The sequence below is a fragment of the Scyliorhinus canicula genome, chromosome 3 (assembly GCF_902713615.1).
Source record: "Scyliorhinus canicula chromosome 3, sScyCan1.1, whole genome shotgun sequence".
NCBI lineage: Eukaryota > Metazoa > Chordata > Chondrichthyes > Carcharhiniformes > Scyliorhinidae > Scyliorhinus > Scyliorhinus canicula.
The window spans coordinates 43,201,287-43,229,280 of NC_052148.1; the positions used below are offsets into that span (position 1 = coordinate 43,201,287).

The 27,994-nt window shown below is 47.7% G+C and overlaps 1 protein-coding gene across 2 annotated transcripts in view; it reads right to left on the minus strand.

Annotated features, from left to right (window-relative positions):
* pstpip2 (proline-serine-threonine phosphatase interacting protein 2) overlaps nucleotides 1-27,534 on the minus strand; it is a 176,989-nt gene extending 149,455 nt beyond the window's left edge. For both annotated transcript variants that reach the window (XR_005460206.1, XM_038793379.1), the window contains exon 1: nucleotides 27,301-27,534. Coding sequence is in view for 1 of the 2 variants with exons in the window: in XM_038793379.1 (XP_038649307.1) it covers nucleotides 27,301-27,333 (33 nt within the window). In the remaining variant the exon portion in view is untranslated. The remainder of the gene's footprint in view (nucleotides 1-27,300) is intronic.
* Nucleotides 27,535-27,994: the final 460 nt, after the last annotated feature.

The window sequence follows — 27,994 nt, forward strand, 5'->3', positions numbered from 1 at the left end:
TTCCCCCTGGGTTCTGATAACGCCATGGATCCACCATACCCATCCTCTCCATAAACCCCCCAGCTCCCTTGCCATTCGTACCCTACCCATCGACCCAGGGCTCGATCTATCCACTCTCAGCTGTAGGACACAGTTAAAATCTCCGCCCATGATCAACCGGTCCGTGGCCAAATCTGGGATCGCTGCCAGCAACCCCCTCATAAAACCCACATCATCCCAATTTGCGGCATACACATTTACCCACACTACCGGTGCCCCTTCCAATACCCCACTCACAATCACATATCTCCCACCTGGATCCCTCACCTCCTTCGCACTCGCATATCCCATTTTGTTGCTCATTAAAATCACCACACCACTCGATTTCGAATCAAACCCCAAGTGGAAAAACCTGCCCGACCCACCCCTTCCTCAACCTAACCTGGTCCTTCACACGGGGGTGCATCTCCTGCGTGAACACCTGCGACCTTTTAACCGGCCCATTCAGTCCCCGGACGTTCCACGTTACCAGCCTTACCGGAGGCTTGCGCCACCAATCCCCTCTACCGTCTGTCATCTTCCCCACTTAACTCACACCCCTTTAATTCCACCCTATACCTAAGCCCATCCCAGATGGCCACTTTCTCCGCCCCTGACCATGTCATCTCTCACCCCCCCCACCACGTCGCAGAAACCTCCCCCCTCCCCGCCTTTGGGTAGTGCATTCCTTGATCTTTTTTTAAAATTTAAAGTAGGCAATTATTTTTTTCGGCGGCCAATCCACCTACCCTGCGCATCTTTGGGTTGTGGGGGTGAGACCCACGCAGACTCCGGGAGAATATGCAAATTCCAGAGGTCGACATTGAACCAGTGTTTTCGCTGCCATGAGCCAGCAGTGACAACCACTGCGCCACCGTGCCGCCTCGTGCATTATTTGATCTTGACCCCTCTCTCTCTTCTCCACCTCCTGATGCCATCACACCACTTTATTGCTTTTCCTGATTTAGTGTGATAAATATCCATCAAACTTTCTATCATGGTGCTCCTCTCTTTAGAGAAACATCTCCAAAATCTAATGCTGGCAAGAATAATGCAAACCGATGGGAGCCAGGAGGAATTAACCTTTTCATGACAATAGACAGCCTGGAGTTTAAAGACCCTCATGAACTGTATCCAAATACGCACCCCTTTTTCACAGACAATTTTCCTGAACCTCGTGAAAGCCATGCTCAAGGTGTTAAATCCAATTTGTTTACATGTCATTGAGGTTAATTGGTGTCTTAATCACAAATGATGGTGCAGTCTCCTACGAGCCAGGTACTCACATGCAGCCAAACAGGTGCACTGACAGTACATTAGGGATGGGTTGGGGACGTGCTTCAATTTTCCACATAGAATTTACAATGTAGGAGGCGGCCATTCAGCCCATCAAGTCTGCACCAGCCCTTGGAAAGAACACCCCACTTAATCCCATGCCTCCACCCTATCCCTGTAACCCCACAAACCTTTTTGGACACCAAGGGCAATTTTAGCATGCCCAATCCACCTAACCTGCACATCTTTGGACATGCTAAGCACACCCCCCCCCCCCCCCCCCACACACCACACACACACACCCCACACCCACACACACCCCCCCACACACACACACACAGTCAGTCTAGGTAGGTAAGTACTAATGTTTATTTTTTAATTAGGACAAAAATTGAGTAATATATTTACACTGCTTCTAGGTTGCCCTTCTTGGCGACAGACTTGTTCTCAGACTGTGGGCGAGGTCTTGGCTTGGTGTGTCAGTGTTAAACAGAGGATAACAAGTGTGAGGCTTGTTTTACATTAAGCTTCCAGCTCACTGCCACCCAATTTGCACAAAATCAGGATCTACAGCAAAGTAAGGTTCTCCAACTCTTTTTGGGCAGGGACTATTTTAGACTTGCCCGAATGTTAATATTGACCTGACCGAATGTTGAGAACGAGACAGCGATGGGTGTTTAAAAGGCTGGGCAGGAGCACAATTAGCTCCTTTGCTTTACTGCCACCTATTCAGTTTGAAACAACCGATATGGCATCACATTCCTAGCATGCCACAAACCAGCAAGCAGCTCCTGTCGCTTGCTCTTTTCCACAATGGCCATTACCAGCACACACAAAACAAGTTCAAACAAACTAACAACACGTCCATGAGGTAGAGAACGGTCTTGTCCAAATTGGCAACTTTACTGCAATGATGCGATTGAAAAATGACAGAACCTCTTTTGCAAATTACTATTTACTGTTATAATGCAGAGGGGAGGTGATTCTTTAATATTAATCCAGGCAACCATAACTAGTTTAGTTTACTTAAAACTGAACAGGGCAAGGTGCTGCTTGTAATATTTTCCTGATCATTGCTACCAGTTCTAATCGTAATAGTCAGTCAGTCCATTCTCGTCATTACCTTCAGGTACCAAATAGCACTTAAAATTACCCAAACATAATTTATTTCTATCACCCCACTAACTTATTTTCCATATTAATATTTTCGGGTTCAATCAGATTTATGCTTCTGAAACCTGACATCATTTTTAAAAAAATAAGGTTGCCTGGCTGGCGTTCCTGGCAAGTCTCGAGTCATTTTGACTTGTAATTTTTGAAGGAATGCTGATCCAAGAATGTGCTGCTCAGCAGATCGCACGTATGTAAACCTGGAATTCTGTGTAATAAAATTAATTTAGTTTGGTTGCCATGAAACAAAGCACATTTGTACTTTGAGCTCTCAGCTTTTAAGGGGACATTTTGAGGCTGGTTTGTCAGCTTTTCCAAGCATGGATGCGCCTTTTCCTAACTTTGCTGAGGTGGTATTAACAGCACAGGAATTGTCCTATTCTGATATTGTACAAACAGGCGCAGAAGACTCAGTGTAGAGCAGAAACACTGGCATGGAGCTGGCAAGCCACATGACCTGTTCCTGGTGTCATCATCATCGTCACAATGTGAAATGAAAAAATTAAAATGGCTTATTGTCACAGGTAGGCTTCAATGAAGTTACTGTGAAAAGCCCCTAGTTGCCACATTCCGGCGCCTGTTCGGGGAGGCTGGTACGGGATTTGAACCGTGCTGCTGGCCTGCCTTGGTCTGCTTTAAAAGCCAGCGATTTAGCCCAGTGTGCTAAACTAGCCCCAATCTGCAGTCGCCCTGAAGATCCCTTGGCTCATTGTCTGCAGATGCTTCGTACAGAGCAGCTTTCCAGCAGATTGTTGTCAGTGGTGGTTTCTACTCTTAGGGGCAGTTTGAGGAGGCAGGTCTACCTCGGCCAGAACGAGAACCGAACCCACGCTGTTGACATTATCCTGAACTAACCAACCATTCAACTGAACTAACTGCCGATCATCACCCTCTCCACACCTCCCTCTGTGTATAAATAGTTTGTAAAACTACATATCCCCCCATGGTATTTGACAAAATGAAGAAATAGCTCAAGGGTCCCGCACAAGTGATGTGGAGACCAGTGCTAAACAGCGCCAGGCTGGAGTCTCCTCGATGAGGTGATTTTATCCCACCGCTGGTTAGATCCGGCGAGTGCATATTCAAGTGTACCTAACTGCACACATAAATACGCAAATTTAGATCCCGCCCATTGTGGACGGATCCAGATGGCGATATTACACAAGATCCCATTGATCTCGCAAGGCATAGTGAGCCGCGTAAATCTCCTGAGAGGCAGGCTTTGGAGGAGCTTCTGGGGCTGAGGGAGGAATTGGATAGTATCAGGGGTATGAAGTCAGGGTAGAATTTTATCAGAAATTTGCAGCGGACCTGGCACCACATCTGTTGGGGGCGTTTAATGAAGCACTGGAGAAGGGGGAGTTGCCGGAGACAATGACACAGGCAGTAATCACACTAATCCCTAAAAAGGAGAAGGACCCGGTGTAATGTGGGTTGAATAGGCCCATATCACTATTGAACACAGATGTTAAAGTATTGGCTAAGTTGTTGGCGGGGAGGATGGAGGAGTGTGTCCCGGGGGTGGTGGCAGAAGATCAAACGGGCTTCATGAAGGGCAGGCAGCTCATGGGTAATATAAGACGGCTGTTGAATGTGGTGATGAATCCGTCGGGGGCTCTGGTATCGGAGGTGGTGATGTCCATGGACGCGGAGAAGGCATTTGATCGGGTGGAATGCCGGAACCTGTTCAAGGTTTTGAGAAGGTTTGGGTTTGGGTACGGTTGCTGTATGTGTCACCAAGTGCAAGGGTGAGGACGAATGATGTGAGCTTTGATTTACACAGGGGTACGAGGCAGGGGTGCCCTCTGTCGCTGCTGCTGTGTGCGCTGTCCATGAGCCATTGGCGATGGCTCTCAGGGGGTCGTCAGGGTGGCGGGGGATTATGAGATACAAAAGGAGTATCAGGTGTCGCTCTATGCCAATGACCTCGTGCTGTAAGTTTCGGCTCAGTTGGAGAGTATGGGAAGGATTATGGGCCTGTTGGGGAGGTTTGGAGGGTTCTCGGGATACTAACTGAATGTAGGGAAAAGCGAGGTCTTCCCGGTGAATGAGCTGGCACAGCGGGCTAATTTAGGGGGGATGCCATTTACGGTGACGAGGGATAGGTTTAGGTATTTGGGGATTCAGCGAGGGAATGGACGGGGTTCCATAAGTGGAACTTAACGAAGCTGGTGGAGGATGCCAGGGAGGATTTTAAGATGTGGGATATACCGCACTTAACATTAGCGGGGAGGGTCCCAGTGGTGAAAATGAATATTCTGCCGAGGTTGTTGTTTATCTTTCAAGCTCTCCCGATCTTCATACTAAAAGCCTGTTTTCGGAGAGTGGACACGATCATTTCTGACTTTGTACGGGCGGGGAAGGTGCCGAGGGTGGGGAGGACCCTGCTACAGAGGCAGAGGCAGCAGGAGGGGTTGGCATTGCCGAACTTGCTTCATTATTATTGGGCAGCGAATGTGGACAAGATGCGGCGGTGGTGGGAAGGAGAAGGGGCAGAGTGGGTTAGGATGGAGCATGAATCTTGTAAGGGGTCTAGTTTGAGGGCTATGGTGACGGCAGCATTGCCAATGGCTCCGAGTAGGTATTCAGGGAGCCCAGTGGTGCAGTCCACGGTGAAGATATGGAATTAGCTGAGGAGGCATTTTAGGGTGGAAGGGATGTCGGTGCTAACGCCGCTGTGCGAGAATCATGGGTTTGAGCCGGGTGGATGGATAGTGTATACAGGAGGTGGAGGGAAGTGGGGCTGATCAAGGTGAGGGATCTGTATTTGGAGGAAGGGTTCGCCAGTCTGGAGGAGCTAAGGGAGAGAGTAGAGCTGCCGAGGGGGAGTGAGTTCAGGTATCTGCAGGTTGGGGACTTTGTGCGGAAGGTCTGGAGGGGGTTCCCTAGGTTGCCGGGATACACCCTGCTGGAGCGACTGCTGCTTCCGGGTGTGGAAGGGGGGGGATATATACAATTGGGGATATATACAATTGGCTGGGGGAGCAGGGAGGTGAGCGGATAAGGAAGATCAAGGAGAAATGGGGAGCGGAGTTGGGAGGGAGATCAATTGGGGAGTATGGAGTGAGGCACTGCGAAGTGTAAACGGGACCTCCACTTGTGCAAGGATGAGCCTGATACAGTTTAAGGTGGTGCACAGGGTGCATGTGACTCGGGCAAGAATGAGTGGGTTCTTTCAGGGGGTAGCAGATGAGTGTGGGAGGTCTGGGCGGGGGGGGCAGCGAATCATGTGCACATGTTTTGGGGTTGCGAAAAATTGGGAAGATTCTGGGCGAGAGAGTTTGTGGTCTTAGCCAGGATAGTGGAGGAGGAGGTGGGCCCGGACCCTTTGGTGGCAATATTTGGGGTTTCAGAGAAGCTCCGCAGAGCTCATGGAGAGGAGGATGCCGATGTCTTGGCCTTCGCCTCTCTGATTGCACGGCGACGCATTTTGCTGGAGTGGCGGTTGGCATTGCCAATGGGGGTAGTGGCTTGGTTGGGTGACCTGTACGACTTCCTGCAATTAGAGAAGATAAAGTTTGAGTTAAGGGGCTCTTCAGTGGGGTTTGAGGAAAGGTGGGGGATGTTTGTGACCGTGTTTGAGGAGCTGTTCGTTGCAGGAGAGGGGGGTGAAAAAGGGGAAAAATCTGTATAGACTGTATAGTTGATTGTTGGGAAGTATGTTCCCTGGGGTGTTTATTCGCTGTAACCTGTTTTGATACGTTTGTAAAAAAATTTTTTTTTTTTTTTAAAAAGCTCGTGAGAGGCCTCTCGCAGTCGCATCCCGAGTCAGACGTGGCACAGTTGTTGGATTTCACCCTATAATCAATGACTTGGATACAGGGACCGAACGTATGGTTGTTAAATTTGCTTATGACACAAAGGTAGGAAGGTTGGAAAGCAAGTTGTGAAGAGGGTGTAAGGAGTAAGGAGCAAAGGGATATAGGTAGGTTAGATGAGTGGGTAGAAATTTGGCAGTGGGAATATTTGAACTTGCCCACTTTGGCAGGAAGAATACGATAGCACCATATTATTTATGCAAAACTATGGGGTATGGAGGGATCTGGCTGTCCTGATACATGAAACACAAAAAATGAGTACACAGGTAGAGCAAGTGATTAGGAAGGCAAATGAGATTTTGTCGTTTTTTGACAGGGGAATGGAAAATAAAAGTTGGGAGCAGAAGTATTGTACAGGGTGTTAGTGAGGCCACATCTGAAGTACTGTGTACAGTTTTGGTTTCCTCATTTGAAAAGGATATAACTGGATTAGAAGCAGTTCAGAGAAGGCACACTTACTTAATTGATACTTGGGATGGGGGGGGGGGGGGAATCTTTTGAGGAAAGGGTGAAGTTGCTGGCCCTGTATCCATTGGAGTTTAGCAGAATGAGAGATGATCTTATTGAAACACATGGTTCGGAGGGGATTTGACAGGGCGGATGCTGAAAGGATGTTTCTCCGTGTGGGAGAGCTTTGGGCACAGTTTAAAAATAATTTCAGGACTTTCTGGCTCCCCGCAGTGTGTTTTTCCATCGGCAGAGGAGACTTCCGATTGGCCGTCAGCAGGCGCCTGTCTCTTCACTGGGGAACCTGCCTCCCGGGGGGGGGGGGGGGGGGGGGGGGGGGGGGGGGGGGCTCGCCTTTGGCGGGACCGGATGATCCTGCTGGTGAGAAGGGGCAGAAATATCTGCCTAAGGATTGGGAGAAGATGCAATGTGGAGTTGAAGCCACAATTAAATTGGCCATGATCTGATTGAAAGTTGGAGCAGGCTCGAGGGGCAGAATGGCCCAGTCCCGTCTCCAATTCATATTCATGGCAATGGAACTCAAAAGTGCTGAAGTCATGTTAAAATGCACTTACAGCAAGGTGCACACTTCTAATCTCCATACTGTAAAATGGACATAAAAACACTGGGGTATGCACAAATATTTTGTTTTACAAGAACAGGAAAATTACAGCCATTGAAAAAGGTTGAGTAGGTTTGACTTTTTTTATTTATAGAAGAGAAGATGTAAAGACGATCTGGTCGAAGGCATTATGAATTAATTGGACAGATTAGAAATGGAGAAAACATTCCCACTTGTGAGAGGATACATATAAGGCCCCTGGTTTGAGAAGAAAGTTAATCAGAAGAACAATATGAAAATAATCACAATATTTCTTTCTCGGAACGTGGTTAGAAAGTGGAACTCGCTATCACAGGAAGTGGTTGATGCAAATAGCTTAGATGTTTTCAAAGGGAAACTAGATGATCACGAGGAAAATTAACAGAAGGGTATGGTGAAATTTTGGAATTGTCCCAGAGGATTGGAAAACTGCCAAAGTAACACCTTTACGCAAGAACGGAGGGAGGCAAAAAAACAAGTAATTATAAGCTTAATTTTTGTCATTGGGAAAATGTTGGAGTCCATTGTGAAGGATGTAATAGCAGAGATTTTAGAAATGCATCATATAATCAAGCAGAGTCAGCATGGCTTCATGGAGGGGAAATCATGTCTGTCAAATTTATTAGAATTCTTTGAAGTGGTAATGAGATGAAGGGGAACCAGTAGATGGGATTTCCAAAAAGTGTTCGGTAAGGTACCACACAAAAGGCTACTTAATAAGGTAAGAACCCATGGTTTGGGGGAAGTATACTAGCAGGGATAGAAAATTGGTTAACTGACAGATGACAGAGAGTTGGGATAAGAGGAACATTTTCAGGATGGCAACCTATAACTAGTGGAGTGCCACAGGGATCAGTACTGGGGCCACAATTATTTACAAATGGGATGAATTCTCCACCTCCCCAGTCAGGTGTTTCTTGCTGGCACTCCATCACTGGCACTGGGATTCTCCATTCCTGCCGCTGGTCAATGGGATTTCCCATTGTTGCCACCCCACATCATCAGGAAACAAGTGGGGGCGCGCTGCCGGCAGAACAGAGAATCCCGCCGTCGGAAAATTCACCCCAATATATATTAATGACAAACGAGGGAAGTGAATGCACTGTTACCAAGTTTGTGGATGACACAAAAATAGATGGGAAGACAAATGGTGAGGATGACAGAGGGGTTATAGACAGGTTAGATGAGTGGGCAAAAACTTGGCAGATGGAATACAATGTAGGAAGTTATGTACTTTGGCAGGAAAAGTAAAGGAACTGAATATTATTTGAATTGAGAAAGACTGCAAAATAAAAAAAAAGAGAGGGATTTTGGGGTCCTTTTGTAGAAATCACAAAAAGCTAGCATGCAAGTTCAGCAGGTAATTTGAATGGGAAATGGAATGTTGGCCTTGATTTCAAAGGGAATGGAGTATAAAAATAGGGAAGTCCTGCTAAAACGATAGAAGGCACCAGTTAGACCACACCTGGAATACTGGGAACTGTTTTGGTTCCCTTATCCAAGGAAAGATATACTTATTGATTGATTGATTGGTTTATTGTCACGTGTACCGAGGTACAGTGAAAAGTATTTTTCTGCGAGCAGCTCAGCAGATCATTAGGTACATGGGAAGAAAAGTGGATAAAAGAAAATACATAATAGGGCAACACAAGTTATACAATGTAACTACAGAACACCGGCATCGGATAAAGCATACAGGGTGTAGTGTTAATGAGGTAAATCCATAAGAGGGTCATTTAGGAGTCTGGTGACGGTGGGGAAGAAGCTGTTTTTGAGTCTGTTCGTGTGTGTTCTCAGACTTCTGTATCTCCTGCACGATGGAAGAAGTTGGAAGAGTGAGTAAGCCGGGTGGGAGGGGTCTTTGATTGTGCTGCCTGCTTTCCCCAGGCAGCAGGAGGTGTAGATGGAGTCAATGGATGGGAGGCAGGTTCGTGTGATGGACTGGGCGGTGTTCACTACTCTCTGAAGTTTCTTGCGGTCCTGGGCCAAGCAGTTGCCATACCAGGCTGTGATGCAGCCAGATAGGATGCTTTCTATGGTGCATCTGTAGTTGGTAAGGGTTAATGTGGACATGCCGAATTTCCTTAGTTTCCTGAGGAAGTATAGGCGCTGTTGTGCTTTCTTGGTGGTAGCCGGCGTGGATGGACCAGGACAGATTTTTGGAGACGTGCACCCCTTGGAATTTGAAACTGCTAACCATCTCCACCTGGAGCAGTCCCAGAGAAGGCTCATTCGGTTGACCCTGAGTATGGAGGGCTTTTCTTAGGAGGAGAGGTTGAGTAGGTTGGGCCTGTACTCATTGGAGTTTTGAAGAATGAGAGATGACCTTATTGAGACAAATAGGATTCTCAGGGGGTTTGACAGGGTAGATGCTGAAAGGTTGTTTCCCCTTGTGGGAGAGTCTAGACCAGGGGGCATAATCCCAGAGTAAGGGGCTGTCCATTTAAGACAGCGAAAGGGAATTTCTTCTCTCAGAGGGGAATGTATTTGTGAAATTCTTTACCACAGAGAGCTGTAGAGGCTGGGTCGCTAAATATGCTCAAGGCTGAGATGGACAGATTTTTAATCAGTAAGGAAATCAAGGGTTATGGGGATAAAGCGGGAAAGTGGAGTTGAGGATAATCATATCCAATCAGTCATGATCTCATTGGCTGGCAGAGACTTGTGCCGAATAACACAGGCATGGACATGTGGGCTGAATGATATGTTTCTCTGCTATGCATTCAATCTAATTCTCTGATGTTTCAGTTAACTTAACAGTCTGCATGTCACTCCTGACTAAAGTTAGCCCAAAGTCTAATCATTTTCTCCTTCTTCCATAGCCTGATGCAACTTCAAAGTATTCTACTGTTTAATATTGTCCACCTCATATTTTGGCCTCAGTGTGACACTCTCAGCCCAGCATCACACCGAATGATGCACTCTGGACTATATGACCATCCCAGACCTGTCACATTTTCCTCATTGAGAGCTCCAGGATCTAATCTGCCTGCTGAAGAGCCACGTGCATCTTGTGTTACAACTTGTGTAACGTTGCCTTGCAGCAAAAGCATGTCAGAACACCAAAGCTTCCTGAAGCAGTAGTTATTCTGGGACAAGTAAAGTACTAGACGATTCTGAGTTCATGCACCAACCTCACAGAGCTGGCAGCCAGAGAGCCCAGTGCTACTCCATACCAGTGCTGCGCTAACCATTCAGAAGACCCAGGCCGGTGTTTCCCAGTCCCCCTGCAGCGGGTTTGCCCACGGTGATAGTAGCTCACCACCGGCTGCCGGTAGGATCTCCCACCGATCAATGGGAATTTGTACGGCTTACACATCCCGCTGCCAGGGAACCAACGGCAGAGGTTTGACTTCAACTGGGCCGAAAGTTCCCACCGACGGGAAGGCCTGGAAAATCCCGCTACTAACTTTAAACAATAAGGAAACTGCAAACCTGATAATATCAACTGGGATAAATACCTGCCATTGCTACACAGTGAATAGAAGGGTGAAATAAATGTACCCTTTACCAAAGCAACTTGACAGAATCACACAATTCTCAGAGCACAAGGAGGCCATTTGGCCCATTGTGTCTACATCAACTCTTCAAACGAATGTCATGATTTTGCATTGTTTCTATTCAAGTGATCATCCAATGCCCTATTGCACAAGTGGATAGCACTGTGGCTTCACAGCGCCAGGGTCCCAGGTTCAATTCCCCGCTGGGTCATTGTGCAGACTCTGCACAGACATTCTCCCCGTGTGTGCGTGGGTTTCCTCCGGGTGCTCCGGTTTCCTCCCACAGTCCAAAGACGTGCAAGTTAGGTGGATTGGCCGTGACAAATTGCCCTTAGTGACCAAAAAGATTAGGAGGGGTTATTTGGTTACAGGGATAGGGTGGAGATGAGGGCTTAAATGCGTCTGTGCAGACTCGATGGGCCGAATGACCTCCTTCTGCACTGTATGTTCTATGAATGCCTCAATTGAACCTGCCTCCACCACACTTCCAAGCAGCACATTCCAGCCCCGAACCACTCGTGTGAAAACGTTTTTCCTCACATCACATTTGCTTGTTTTACAAAACACTTTAAATCTCGTTCTTGATCCTTTTACAAGCAGAACAGTTTCTCTCCGTCTGCTCTGTCCAGCCCCCCTCACAATTTTGGTGTCTGTTTGGTACTCGAGGGAGAATTCAGAATGTCCAATTCACCTAACAAGCATGTCTTTCGGGACTTGTGGGAGGAAACCGATGGAGACGCGGGGAGAATGTGCAGACTCCGCACAGACAGTGACCCAAACCGGGAATCGAACCCAGGGCCCTGGTGCTAAGAAGTGCTACTGTGCCGCCCAAATCTCCACTTAGTCTTCTTCTCTGCAAGGAGAACAGTCCCAATCTATCCTCACAACTGAAGTTTCTCATCCCTGGAACCATTCTGAAAACCCCTTCTGCACTCCCTCTAATGTGTTCACATCCTTCTTATAGAGTGCCATGCCGCCCAGAACTGTACAGAATACTCCAGTTGAGATCTAACGAAGGTCTTGTATACGTTCAGCTGAGACTTGCGGTGGCGACCATGAGAGAGTAGGTCGCACATTTGGTGGCTCGCGCTCTGGCTAGGCATTTGGACCTTTTCCCCCCGACTTTGTTTGCGCTTTTAAGCGCTGGAATTGAAGAAACAGTGAACAAGTGTTCGGTGTGTTTATTGGTTTATGGAACAGAGAGCCCGCAGATATCGAAAGTGAAGAAACAAAAAGACAGGCTCGAGCTGGGTGTTGGCTGCAGCAGCGGACAAGATGGCTGGCGTCCAGACCCATGGGGCTTCGGCCCAACCATCAACGGACGATCTGATGCAGGTCATCCGGGAAGGCTTCGCCAGACAGAAACGGGAATTTCTGGACCCGATTAAGGAAACGGTGGAGAGGATGGAGCGAAGGCTAGATGCCCAGGCAGGGCGATCCAGAAACTGGAGAAGACGCCAGCTGAACAGGAGGAACACCAGACGGCGGTGGAGATGGAGGTGGGGATGCTGAGGGACCGGCAAAAAAGGCTGCTGGAACAGATAGAGGGTTTGAAGAACAGGTCCGGTAGGCAGAACCTACGGATTGTCGGCCTCCCAGAGGGGGCGGAGGGGGCTGATCCCGGGGAGTTTGTGGCGAACATATTCCAGAAGCTGCTGGGAGATGGGGCTTTCCCCCCGACCGTTGGAGGTGGATCGGGCGTACAGAGCGCTGGCGAGGAAGCCACGGCAGGGAGACCCCCCCTCGGGCAATGGTGGTCAGGTTCCATAGGTACCTGGATAAGGAGTGCATTCTCCAATGGGCCAAACCCACGCGGAGATGTAAATGGGACAACAGCATTCTGCGGGTGTACCAAGATCTAAGCGTGGAGGTGGCCAAGAGGAGGGCAGGCTTTAATCAAGTCAAGTCGATCCTGTTCAAGAAGCAGGTCAAGCTCGGTCTGTTGTATCCGGCGCAACTTTGGGTTACGCTCGAGGACCAACATAATTACCTTGAGTCGCCCAAGGACGCTATGGAGTTTGCCAGGAAGAAAGGACTGGTGCCAACTTGAGAACATTCTGCTCTAAGTTTGAGAAACTGTTTTTCCTGCTCATTTCAAATGCTGTTTGCACAGATTTATTCGTTTGTTTGTTTTTGTTCTTGGCTTTTTACTTCGATAATTGTGTTTTGTTTAAGAAGGGGAAAGTAGTTCAAAAAATTATTCTATCTCGGTGGGTTTTCTGTGTTGTGAGGGGGATGGTGGTGGGGATTTTTGACTTTGTATTATTTTGAGTAGTATTACTTTGATCTGTATTATGGCGAGAGTTTGGCTTTGTTTTTCTTTATACTGACTTTGGTTGGCGTCTGTTTCTTAAAAGAGGGCGGCCGTCGGGGCTGGGTTGATGAGGGTGACGGTTTCGAGGGGCGGGGGGAGGGTAGGTAAGCAACAATAGGTGGGAGACATGCTGGCGCCGGAGCCGCAGGCCACTAGGCTAGCTGGGTGAGCTAATCTGCGGGAGCACAGTGGGGGTGTGTATACAGTCAGATTAGGGATGGGGTTAGGTTACAGAGTGTTGTTGCTGGGGAGGCGGGCGGTTGCTTGGCTGACGAGGGAGGGATTTGATTTTAGAAGCGGAGAAGAGTGGGCGCTGGCAGGAGGCGGGGCTACAGAGGCGCGGGGCAGGCCCAAGAAAGGGGATGGCTGACCGGCAAGAGGGCGGCGTAGTGCCCCCAACTAGGCTGGTTACGTGGAACGTTAGAGGGCTAAATGGGCCAGTGAAGAGGGTTAAAGTGTTCACGCATCTTAGGGCTTTAAAGACGGACGTGATAATGTTGCAGGAGACGCACCTGAAGGTAGCGGACCAAATCAGGTTGAGGAAGAGCTGGGTTAGTCAGGTATTCCACTCAGGGGGCGGCACGGTGGTACAGTGATTATCATTGCTGCCTACGGCGCTGAGGACCCGGGTTCGAATCCCGGCCCTGGGTCACTGTCTGTGAGGAGTTTGCACGTTCTCCCTGTGTCTGCGTGGGTTTCACCCCCACAACCCAAAGATGTGCAGGTTAGGTGGATTGGCCACGTTAAATTGCCCCTTAATTGGAAAAAATGAATTGGATATTCTAAATTTTAAAAAAAAGGTATTCCACTCAGGGCTAGACGCTAAGACCAGGGTAGTCACGATTCTGGTGAACAAGCGGGTGCAGTTTGAGGTGGGGAATATTGTTTCGGATGGGGGAGGTTGCTACGTTATGGTTAGCGGTAGGTTAGAAGGGAGGAAGGTGGTCTTGGTCAACATATATGCGCCAAACAGGAATGATGCGGATTTCAGAAAGCGGGTGCTGGGGAAGATACTCGACCTGGATTCCCACAAGCTGGTTATGGGAGGGGACATCAATACAGTTATGGATCTAGGCCTGGACCGGTCGTGCTCAAGAACAGGCAGAGTGTCAGCAATGGGGAAAGAGCTGAGGGAGTTCATGGAGCAGAGGGGGGGGGGGGAATCCATGGCGGTTTGGCAGGCCGACAGGGAAGGAGTTCTCCTTCTTCTCGCACGTTCATAGGGTCTACTCCGGATCGGTTTTTTAATACTGAGTAGGGATCTACTGACAGGGGTGGTGGATGCGCAGTATTCGGTATACGTTCAGTCCTTGTACTGTGCCCCAATTAATCAAGTCCACAATACCACATTTTTCATTAACCGCTCTCGCCGCCATCCTGCCACCTTCAATGACCTATGCACTGAAATACCAGGTCCCTCTGCTCCTGCACCCCTTTAAGAATTTCACCCATTATTTTATACTGTTTCCATGTTTTGCCTTATAAAATGAATCACCTCACATTTTTACACATTGAACTTGGGGGCAGCAGGGTAGCATGGTGGTTAGCATAAATGCTTCACAGCTCCAGGGTCCCAGGTTCGATTCCCGGCTGGGTCACTGTCTGTGTGGAGTCTGCACGTCCTCCCCCTGTGTGCGTGGGTTTCCTCCGGGTGCTCTGGTTTCCTCCCACAGTCCAAAGATGTGCGGGTTAGGTGGATTGGACATGCTAAATTGCCCGTAGTGTCCTAATAAAAGTAAGGTTAAGGGGGGGGGGGGGGGTTGTTGGGTTACGGGTATAGGGTGGATACGTGGGTTTGAGTAGGTGATCATGGCTCGGCACAACATTGAGGGCCGAAGGGCCTGTGCTGTACTGTTCTATGTTCTATGTTCTATGAACTTCATCGACCACCTACTCCATGGCCTGGTGAAGTTCTACTCTGTCCTCCTCACAGTTTACAATGTTTACACGCATATTATACTGGTCACTCAGAACGCACTGAGAAGGATCACAAGATTAGGATGCAGAGAATACAAAATACAAGCCATTACATTTAGCTTACAGTAAAGAACCAGGCCATTCAGCCCAACTGATTTGTGTTGGTATTAATGCTCCTCTCCCCGTACTTCATCTAAACTAATGACGCCTCGTTGACCAACTTAAAACTTTCACTCCCTTCACCTTTGTAGGATGTTAAGACCATAGAAAATAGGAACAGGAGTAGGCAGTTCGGCCGATCGAGCCTGCTCTGCCATTCAATCGGATCATGGTTGATCCGGCATTCCTCATGTCCATTTTCCTGCCCTTTCCCCATAACCCTCGATTCCCTGACAGATCAACAATCTATATGGGCATGGTGGCCCAGTGGTTAGCACTTCTGCCTCACAGCACTGAGGACGCACCTTCGATCCCAGCCTTGGGTCACTGTCCAGGTGGGCTTTGCTCATTCTCCCAGTGTCTGCATGGGTCACACCTGAACAGGCAGTACTGTACTCAGTCCCACATTATACGGGGCAGCACGGTAGCACAGTGGATAGCATTGTTGCTTCACAGCTCCAGGGTCCCAGGTTCGATTCCCTGTCTGTGCATAGTCTGCACATTCTCCCCGTGTTTGCCTGGGTTTCCTCCGGGTCTCCCCGGTTTCCTCCCACAAGTCCCGAAAGACGTGCTGTTAGGTGAATTGGATATTCTGAATTCTCCCTCTGTGTATCCGAACAGGCGCCAGAATGTGGTGACTGGGGGCTTTTCACAGTAACTTCATTGCAGTGTTAATGTAAGCCTACTTATGACAATAAAGATTATTAACCCCTTATGTTACATCCACCACCGACACAGTGACTGCAGTGTGTACCATCTACAAGATGCTCCTTCAAACCCACAACCTCTACCACCATGAGGACACGGGCAGCAGACTTCACTGTTGCTGGGTCAAAAGCCTGGAACTTCCTTCCTAACAGCGCTGTGGATGTAGCTACACCACATGGACTGCAGCGGTTCAAGGGTCTCAAGGGCAATTAGGGATGGACAATAAATGCTGGCCTAGGCAGTGACACCCACATCCTGGGAACAAATAAATGAACAGAAACCTCAATAATATAAAAGCAAAATACTGCGGACGCTGGAATCCAAACCAAAATCAGACAAACGCAGCAGACCTGGCAGCATCTGTGGAGAGAGAAAATAGAACCAATGTTTCGAGCCTGTACGTCCCAGACCTCACATTACAGGCGGAATCTGGAGGGAAATAACACTAAACAAGTATGATCCAAGTTCGAAGGGGAACATGTTGAGTTTACTTCCTTACTGCTTTGTCTACAGATATTCTTTCTGGTGGCGTCAGCAAATGTACTACTTTAGAATTTGAAATATTGCTATTGGGCCACCCTGAAAGCAAACTTGAGCATTAATTTTGCATTGACCTGCCAAACAGCACTGGTCTTTGTAGTTTGCAGTCAAAGCACTTTAGCATAGTCTAAGGACACCCTGAGGCTCCAACATATAAATGAGAGTTTGGTGGGTTGTTCTTAAATGAAAATACAGTATTTAATTCTGCAACTTGGAATGATTGCCTCCTGGAATACTGTGTACGTTGGTCTACTTTGGGGGCCATTTTACAGATCCTGTTTCGTTCAAGGGTCTTCTCGTTCCTCCGAGCCCTTGGGAGCACTGTATTTCCATCAGTTTCATTATGATACAAAAGCAGTTTCAAAACCTCCAACCAAACAAAATGAAGTAAAAAGCCTGTCGCCCTTTATCTGCTGCTTTCTGCATACAGATTACTCTTAATGCCGCTATGAACAAGCCAAAGCAATGCTTGCCAATGAGTCCGCCCAAAGGTCAGGATATATCTCAGAGTGCGCCCGCCCCCAAAGGCTGCTCATTTGCTTTCTGAATGCATGTGAAATTAAGTTTCTTTTTCCCATTCAATTCTGTTTTTCACAATTCCCGCGGGCAGCATGGTACCACAGTGGTTAGCACAGTTGCTTCACAGCTCCAGTGTCCCAGGTTCGATTCCCAGCTTGGGTCACTGTCTGTGCGGAGTCTGCACGGGTTCTCCCCGTGTCTGCGTGGGTTTCCCTCGGGTGCTCCGGTTTCCTCCCATAGTCCAAAGATGTGCAGGTTTAGGTGGATTGGCCATGATAAATTGCCCTTAGGGTTCAAAAAAGGTTAGCTGGGGTTACTGAGTTGTGGGGATAGGGTGGAGGTGTAAGCTTGAGTGGGGTGCTCTTTCCAGGAGCCGGTGCAGACTCAATGGGCCGAATGGCCTCCTTCTGCACTGTAAATTCTATGATTATGGGATGCAGGCATCACTGGCTAGGCCAACATTCATTGCCCATCCCTATTTGCCCTCAAGAAGATGGCAGTGATCTGCTTTCCGAAACCACTGCAGTCCCCTGAGATGTAGGTACACCCACTGTGCTGTTAGGGAGGGATTTCCAAGGTTTTAACTCAGCAAAGGAATGGCGATACATCTCCAAGTCAGGGTGGTGAGTAGCTTGGAGGGGACGTTGTTCCCACGTGTCTGCCGCTTGTCCTTCTAGATGGTAGAGGCCACGGGTTTAGTAGGTGCTGTCGTAGGAGCCTTGCGGAGTTCCTGCAGTGTATCTTACAGATGGTACACACTGTTGCTATTGTTCGTTGTTGGTGGAGGGAGTGAATGTTTGTGGATGGGCTGCCAATCAAGTGGACTGCTTTGTCCTGGCCGGTGTCAAGCTTCTTGAGTGTTACTGGAGCTGCATTCATCCATAAAACCATAACACCATAAAACCATTGCGGTGCAAAAAAAAAGGGGGGCCATTCAGCCCATCATATGTGCACCAGCCAAAAGAAAAGTGAATTTCAACAGTGAATTTCAGACGTCTTCAACCATCTGAGTGAAAATATTTTTCCTCATGTCTCCTCAGATCATTTGACCAATCACCTCATAATTTTGTACACCTCGATTAAGTCACCCCTTAGTCTCTGTTCGAAGGAAACCCCTAGCCTATCCAATAGCTGCAATTTTCAAACCCTGGCAACATTTTTCTAAATCCCCTCTGCACCATCTCCTGAGAAAATATGATCTTCCTGTGAGGTGGTGACCAGATTGATATACAATACTCTAGCTGTGGCCTAACCAGCATTTTATACAGTTCCACTATTATTCCCCTGCTTTTGTATTCAATACCTTGCCCAATAAAGGAAAGTATTCCATATGCTTTCTTGTACACCTGTCCTGCCATCTTCAGGGACCTATGGACAAGCACTCCATTCCAAAGTCTCTCACTTCCTCCAGCCCCCTCAATATCTTCCTGTTTATTGAGTATTCCCTTGCTTTGCCTGCCCTCCCCAAATGGATTACCCAACACTTTTCTGTATTGAATTCCTTCTGCCACTTCTTTGCCAACTCAACCAAAGGGCAGCATGATGGCATAGTGGTTAGCACTGCTGCGTCATACGCCACGGACCCGTGATTGAATCCGGCCTTGGGTGACTTGTCTGAGAGGTTTGTACATTCTCCCCGTGTCTGTGTGGGTTTCCTCCGGGTGCTCCGGTTCCTTCCCACAATCCAAAGGTGTGCAGTTTAGGTGGATTGGCCATCCTAAATTGCCCCTTAGAGTCTATAAAACATTAAGTAGAGTTACTGGGTCACAGGGATGGACTGGGGGCGTGGGATTAGGTTGGATGCTCTTTCAGAGGGTCCTGCAGACTCGATGGGCCGAATGGCCTCCTTCTGGATTATAGGAATTGTGTGATTGATATAATTCTCGAGTCGACAGCTCTCCTCTTCATTATCAACTCCATGGCCAATTGTTGTGTCATCTGCAAATTCCCAATCATGTCACCCGCATTTAAGTCTGAATCATTAATATATACAACAAACAGCAAGGGCCCCAACACTGACCCCTGTGGAACACCATGTGGAAACTGTTTTCCCATTCGAAAAAATATCCATAGACCAAATTTGATCACTGAACCAAATTTGGATGCAACTTGCCACCTTCCCTTGTATCCCATGAGATTACACTTCTCTGACCAGTCTGCCATGTGGGGCCTTGCTAAATGCCTTACTGAAATCCATGTAGCCATCAGCCATTGCACGACCCTCATCAATCTTTCTTGTTACTCCCTCAAAAAAGCAAAGATAATAAGACCCAGACTCCCTCAAAAAAGCATATTAAGATAATAAGACCCGGTCTCCCCCTAACAAACCCACGCTGAGTAACCCTGATCAATCCGTGTCGAAGTGACTGTCCATCCCGTCTCCAGGCAAATGGAGAGTATTCCATGACACTCCTGACTTGTGCCCCGCAGCTAGTGGACAGGCTTTGGGGAGTCAGGAAATGAGTTACAGGACCGCAGAATTCCTGGCCTTGAACTGCTCTTGTAGTCACAGCATTTATATGACTAGTCCAGTTCAGTTTCAATGAAAATCCCCAGGGTGTTGATAATGAGGAATTCAGTGATGGTAATTCTATTAAATTTCAAAGGGTGATGGTTAGATTCTCTTGTTGTAGATGTTAATTGTCTGGTCCTCGTATGGCACGAACATTACTTGCCAGCCCAGCCCTGGCCATTATCCAGGTATTGCTGCATTTGCACATTGACTGTTTTGGTCTTTGAGAAGTTGCAAGTGGTGCTGAACAGATTGCACATTTAAAAAATCTGTTCATGGGATGTGGGCATCGCTGGCTGGGCTGGCATTTATTGCCCATTCCTGAGGGCAATTAAGATTCAACCACCAGCGACAAAACCACTGCCTCGTGACAATGAATGACCATCAACAACGAACATCCCTACTTCTGACCTTACATGGTTATTGATGAAGCTGCTGGAGGTGGTTGGGCCTAGCACACTACCCTGAGGAACTCTTGCGATGCCCTGGAATTGAAATGATTGACCTCCAACAACCACAACCATTTTCCTTTATGCCAAGTATGTCTCCAACCAGTGGAGTGTTTTCCCCCTGATTTCCATTGACTCCAGGTTTGTTAGAGCTCCTTGATGCCATACTCGGTCAAATGCTGCCTTACTGTCAATGACAGTGACCTCAAAACAGCCTATTTTTAAACCATGTCCCCTGATTCTTGTCTGTCTCACAAGGAGAAATATCCTTTCAGCATCCACCCCGTCAAGTCCCCTCAGGATCTTAAATATTTCAATAACATCACCTCTCATTCTTCTAAACCCCAATGGATACAGGCCAAACCTGTCCAACATTTCCTTGCAAGATAACTCCCACATCCCTGAAATAAAGCCAACCTCCTCCACTCAGTAGCAATAGCAGCTGAGTTTAACCCAACCTTTAAAAGGTGCCCTCTATGGCACACCTTGTAATTCAGTATGCCAAATGTTTACGGATGGGATACACAGAGTGTCACCTGCTACCATATTAAAATTAAAATCAATGCTTTGCTTTGTGACTATTAATGGCCGACAACACAGACTAAATTTAACGGAGGGCTCCTAATGTTTCTACTAAAATTATCATTGCATTCAACTAGGCTAAGTTAGATTCTAGAGATAAAAGGACAGCATATGCTGAGCCAAGTCAGTGACCCGACACGGTAGCTGAACTCCTCACGAAGGATATCAAGCCATGCGTTCTGCCCTGAAGACATAGCCTGACAGGGTAGAGACCCAGAACTATTCAGTGCCACCTTTCCATTTGGAAGCAGCCAGAGGAAGTTACAGATCACAACAACACATTTACATAGCAGCTTTAACATAACAACCAATCCCCTCTCCCCAACCCTGTACTTCACAGGAGCATTCTGAATTGACACTGAGATGTAAAAGGATATTTGGTCCTATGACCAAAGGTTTGGCCAAATTGTGGGGGGGGGGGGTTCAGCATTAGATGAGCACAGATATCGCAGAGAGTTGTGGAGCTGGAACTGCCCCCAGAGATCGGGAGGAATTTGACAAATGATGTTCAGTTTTGAAATAACAAGCTAGTTAAAAAGAGGAACTAAAAGTGTGGGGTTGGGTTTTCATAGGATTTAAAATTGGTTCTCAACCCATTGCCCCTGAGACCACATCACTTCCATTGCTGTTTAAAGTTTGGTCTGCAGTGGACTCTTTAGCTGTTATAGCATTAATTCTCTGAATTTAGTTGAAGTTAAACTGTGGAGTTGTCACTGAATTGCTCAGATCGCCACTGCATCCATCCTAGTTAGATGGTCAGAAGAAAGTTGCATCATCATGGTTGTTTCGGACAGGAGGGGCTTAATTTAAACAGCCCTGATTTCCCTACCCACCATCCGTCCGTTAACAGAAAGATGTTTTGATTTTTACGTACCCCTTTATAACCAATGCCGTATTTCCAAACACTTTGGTTTCTGTGTGATCCAATTTGCATTAATAATCTCACAGTAAACTGGAGTAGTTTATTCCCACACACTCAAAAACGTGAGAGGAGAGTCACAATATAACCTCCCTTTTCACTCATACAATCAAAGAGGGGGGGGGGGGAATAAAGAATTAAATATTTACAGAACAAAGAGCGATTATTTCATGTGAGTCCAGAATCAAAGTCCAATAGTGTATTTGTTCACAGAGGTCGGCAGGTTGATGACTGATGCTGGATAATTTACTTTTGCAGTGGCTATGACATCTATGAATGGATAGACATGCAGAGATACAGACAAGAATTAGTCTTGTCAGCAATTGTACAGAAGTTCAGAAGTCCAAGTCAAATGTAGATGGAGCCCAGGCATTCTCCAGGACCATGCCCTTGCTCTGAGCTGCTCCTTGCTACTTGATAGACTGCTTCGCAGCTCCACAAGGCAATATTAAAGATTTCTTCAGCTAAGAGGGGGCATATCACTCCCATTTCTCTACTTTGGCTTTAACAATGGATGTTAATTCATTTGTTAATGTTTCAACCATTGAGAATTTGAAAGGAGATTGCAGGATCCTTTACCCTAGCAGACTAGTAATCGCCATTGGCCAGGTCAGGTTTAGGAAAAGTAGATGGCCTTTGTATAATTCCCTTTGAATTTGGTTCCCACAGCCCACAGTGCTGTTAGCGTTTGTTCAGAAGTTATTTTTTAGAAAATATTTTATTGAGGCATTTATAATTTAAACAATTTTAAAACATCAAACTTCAACAAAAAACAAAAACACAATAATATAACCAACAAACCCGCCCCGGGCTCAGACCCCAACCAATGTAGCTTTCACAATCAATGCCACCTTCCCCAACCACCCCTCTGTTGGTTCTCCTCCCCTTACCCATCTCTCCCATGCCTCAGTTTTAATACCTCTGACATGACGTCAGAAAACCCCTGCCAGAAACCCCTCAGCCTCGTACATGCCCAAAGCATTTGGACACAGTTTGTAGGAACCCCCCCGCACAGAGCCCACACCTATCCTCCACCGCCTCAAAGAACCTGCTCATCCAAGCGTGCCCTATGGACCACCTTAAACTGTATCAGGCTGAGCCTGGCATACAACGAGGATGCAGTAATTCTCCTCAGGGCCTCCTCCCATAACTCCCGCCCAACTCTTCTTCCCACTTTCTCTTCACCTCTCCTATCAGGTTCCGTTCCACTTCATCAGCTCTTTATAGACCTCAGAGACCTTCCCCTCTCTGACTCCTGTTCTTTTTTTTAAACAAACAATTTTCTTGAGGTATTTTAGGCATATAGAAAAAGTGACATTTTACAATACAAAAACAGAAAGAAGTCAAGACACAAATTACAAATTAAACATAGTGCAAACCATGGCTCTGTTCACACACGGACCTGCCTCAACATCCCCCTACTCTACTCTACCCTAGCCAGCGACCATTCCCCCCCCCCCCCCCCGCTGACGCTTACTCCTCTGTGCAGACGTTAATAAATGGCTGCCACCTTCGGGCAAATCCTAGTAGCGAACCTCTCAAGGCGAACTTGAAAGCTCACCATGTCCGATAGCCATACCTCAGCCCTCGGGGGCTTTGAGTCCCTCCATGCTAACAGTATTCGTCGCTGGGCTACCAGGGAAGCAAAGGCCAGAACGTCAGCCTCTCTCTCTTACTGGACTCCCGGGTCCTCCGAAACCGCAAAGATTGCCACCTCAGGGCTCATTACCACCCCAGTTTTCAATACCCGGGACATGACATCTGCGAATCCCTACCAATACCCCCTGGGTTTAGGGCACAACCAGAACATGTGTACATGGTTAGCCGGCCCTCCGGCGCATCTAGCACACTTGTCCTCCAGCCCGAAGAATCTGCTCATCCGAGCCACCGTCATGTGGTCCCAGTGAACTACCTTAAACTGGATCAGGCTGAGCCTGACGCATGTTGCAGTCGTGTTTACTCTGCTCGGGGCTCCTGCCCAAATACCGTCCTCCAGCCCCCCCCCCCCCCCCCCCCCCCCTTCCCGAGCTCCTCCTCCCACTTAACCTTCAGGTCCTCGGTCTGCGTATCCTCAGCTCTCATCAGTTCCTTGTAGACGTCTGAAACTCTATCCTCTCCCACCTCTCCCCTAGAAACTACCCTTCCTGCCTCCCCTTCGGCGGGAGACGTGGGAAGGACGGCACCAGTTAGCACACAAAATCCCTCACCTGCAAGAATCTAAAGAAATTCCCTTTCGCCAGCCCAAACTTCTCCTCCAGCGCCCTCATGCTCGGAAAGCTCCCTTCCAAGAACAGATCCCCTATCCTCACAATCCCTGCCCTCCTCCACAGTCAATAACCCCCCCCCCCCCCCGTCCATGTTCGTCCCGTCCATGTTCCCCGGGGCAAACCGGTGGTTGCCGCAGATTGGGGCCCACACCAATGCTCTTATCTTCCCTACACGCCTCCTCCACTGGCCCCAGATCCGAAGAGCCACCACCACTATCGGGCTGGTGGAGTACCGTGCCGGCGAAAACAGCAGAGGCGCCGTGACCAGGGCTGCTAAGCTAGTGCCCCTGCACGAAGCAGCCTCCATCCGCTCCCAAACTGACCCTACATCCACCATCCATTTCCTTATCATCGCTATGCTGGCCGCCCAGTAATAGTTGCTGAAGTTCGGCAACGCCAGCCTCCCTTCTCCTCTGTTCCTTTCAAGCATCACCCTCTTCACCCTGCCCAGACAAATCCCAGAATAATTTCATTCAGCCTCTTAAAGAAGGACCGCAGGATAAAGATGGGGCGGACACGGAAAAACAAACAAGAACCGCGGGAGACTCGTCATCTTAACAGTCTGCACCCTCCCCGCCAATGACAGCGGGAGTGCATCCCACCTCCGGACCTCCTCCCTCACTTGTTCCACCAGTCTGGACAGGCTGAGCTTATGCAACCTGCGTGACTCCTGTTCTTGACACCACCTTATCCTGTAGCCTCTGGGGTGGCATGTGCGGGAATGTTGAAACCTGCCCCCGCACAAAATCCCTCACCTGTAGCTATTGGTACCCATTCCCACCTGGCAACTCAAACTCCTGAAATGAAAAAATGAAAATCGCTTATTGTCACGAGTAGGCTTCAAATGAAGTTACTGTGAAAAGCCCCTAGTCACCACATTCCGGCGCCTGTTCGGGGAGGCTGTTACGGGAATTGAACCGTGCTGCTGGCTTGCCTTGATCTGCTTTCAAAGCCAGCGATTAGCCCTGTGAGCTAAACAGCTAAACAGCCCCCCAGCTCCTCTGGGGAATTTCCCCAGCTCCTCTAAGTTTGGGAAACCCTCACCCATAAAGAGATCCCCAAATCTCTCGATCCCTGCCCGCTGCCACCTCCGAAACCTCCCGTCCAGCCTCCCTGGAGCGAACCAGTGGTTATCACATATCGGTGCCCACACCGACCACCCCTCCCCCCTCTAGCCCCATGTACTGCCTCCACTGTCTCCACTCTCCCAAGGATGCCACTACTACCGGCCTTGTGGAATACTGAGCCGGTGAGAACGGCAGAGGTGCCGTTAACAGTGCCCCCAAACTCGTGTCCTTACATGACACCGCCTCTATCAGCTGCCATACCCTCCCCCACTACCCACTAGCGGTTGTTCAGAAATAATGAGGAGTCAACTTCTCGGATATGGCCAGAAAGTTCCTTTTCTTCAAATGTCATAGCCAGGTATGGCTTCAGTTATTTTAAAGCTTCTGTTCAGTTTTTAAAATATTAGGAAGTAGCCACGATGATATTTACATATTTTATTTAAATCTATTATGTGTAGTCTTAGCTTCATTACAGTGGAACCTTTCATCATAGAAAACTGAGTTCATCTGGAAGGTTCACATTCTTATAAACATACAAATTAGGAACTGGAGCAGCCCAACCAACCACTGAGCCTGCTCCACCATTCAATAAGATCACTGTTGATTTAATTATGGCCTCAACTCCACAATCCACCCACCCCCTGATAACCTTTCACTCCCTGGTTAGTCAAGAATCTACCTACCCCTGCCTTAAAAACATTCAGTGACCCCGAGTGAATTTCAAAGAATCACAACCCTCTGGGAGAAAAACTTTCTTCTCACCTCCGTCTTCAATGGGAGCTCTCTTATTTTTTTTTTTAAACATTCTCCCCTAGTTCTAGTCTCTCCCACGAGTGGAAACATCCCATCAACATCCATTCTGCCAAATCACCTCAGGATCTTATGGGTTTCAATCAGGTCACCTCTCAACTTTCTAAACTCCAAATGGTTACAGGCCCAGCCTCTCCAACCTTCACTCCTCCCTCACACATTCTCAGGAATCAGTCGAGTGAAGCTTCTCTGAACCGTTTCTAATGCATTGATATCCTTCCTTAAATACAATCAAAACTGTACACGGCCCTCTAGATACAGTCGGACCAATGCCTTGGAGCAATCTCACAGATATTTCCCTCATAGTGACACCTCAATTTAAAATAAGCCCAGCTGACTCAAGGCACATTCCAGAGGCATATTAAATCATGCTTTGTGTGGAGGAGGAAGCTGATTTCAGCTGGTTCAATCTCCCAGTTCCTCCCATCTCAGTTTCAAGGTGCCACTTAAACTGATGTTTCTTTGCCTCCTCAAATTTTTTCATGATAAACACAAGTCAATGCTGGAAATATTCAGCAGGTCAGGCAGCATCAGTGGAAGGAGAAACAAGAGTATTTCAGGCCAAGACCCTGACATGGGCAATGACCAAGGTTCTTTGACCTGAAATGTTAACTCTGTTCCTCTCCCTGCAGATGTTGCCAGTCTGAGTATGTCAGCGGTTGGATTTCCAACACCAGCAGTATTATATTTTTGTAATCGTCCTTTGTGTTAGTAAAAGAAAAACCTTCCAGATGCCAATCCTAAATACACCTTTTCCCAGTTTGCTCCCCCACATCCTACAGTGTAACAGACTCACGCTGCCTCTTTCCTTTAAATGGTTAAAGGCTCTCTTTTTTTTAAAAAAACAACCAGCCACCATCCAATATCTGTGGTTGCAAGTGGGATTTACATTGAAAAATGAAACGGTTGAAAACATTTTGGCTGGCCGGCCAGCATCTGTGAAAGGAGGAATTAACATTTTCAGCCAGCAGACTTGATCTGTACTGGGAGATTCCAGCCAATGCCATTCCTTTTTCACCGCAGGTTTCCAGCATCTGCAGCATTTTAATTTTCGCCACAGTGAAGGGGAGGGGCCTGTGGAATCACTCCAAGAAAAAAATGTAGGTGCTAACTAGATGGAATCACAGAATGAAAAGACAACCATCGGCAGGAAGTATTTCCACCAACCCAGGAATAAAGCCAGGAATAATTCTGACCTTCAGAATTCATGAGGAATACATACACACACACAAACATTCCTCCACAAACACACACACACAAACATTTCTCCACAGACACACATACATACACACAAACATTCCTCCACAGACCCACAGACACACACATACATTCCTCCAGACACACACATATATACACACATATATTCCTCCAGTCACACACACACACATATATATATACACATACATACACACACAAACATTCCTCCAGACACACACATACACACACAAACATTCCTCCACAGACACACACACATATACATACATACGCATACACAGAAATACCCACAGACACAGACAGACATACATACACACACACACATTCCTCCAGACACATATGGAAACTAGAAGAGTGAAACATGTCTTTAACCCCCCAGCAGATGAAGGGAGAATGGTGAGAGCGGTGCTGGAGGTGTCCCTGCACCCTGTTCACTCAGGGGGTCAGTCACCAATGCCCCCGCTTCGCTCCCACACAAGCTTCAGCCACTCACCCAGAAGTTGTCCCTGAAGCGCGGCTCTCTCATGTTGACGTTCGGTGCAATCCTCTCACACTACCCCCTGGATTCAGTCCCTGTTTCGGGAGCAGCGCTGTCCTGTCCAGCCGGCAGCCTCGGGACAACTGCTGTCTTGAAGATGATTTGCCAACTTTGATTTCACAAAGTTCTTTTCAGTTCCCTCTCGGTTGCTTAACTCCTTGACTCAAAAGAAACCCCCACACAGATACAGAGGAGACGCAATTGGATTCCTCTGGGTCCTAAAGTCTGCCGAGCCAAATCTGCCTCAGTGCAGACAGCACGCAACAGATTGTCATTGATCCACGTGATATTTCGATTTGAGTTCAGGATGTTTTCTGTTTATTGAAGTGCTGAATCTTAGTAGCCAGCCCTGGAATAAGTTTCTGTTTTAGCCATGTGCTGGTATTAGGCACTCCCAATGTGATGCATGCCCAAATAGTACTACTGTATACCACTGGACTGGTAAATCAGAGATATTAATTCAAATCCCACCATATCAATGGGGGGGGGGGGGAGGGTTAAAATCATTTAAACAAATAAAACTACAATTTAAAAGCTAAGTGTCCCAATCCACTGAATTAAGCGGCTGCTGAAATGTCCGTTTTCTGGGGGTTGTCATGATATGCAGACACACACATAGTGATATACAGACAAGCAGCTAATGGACACA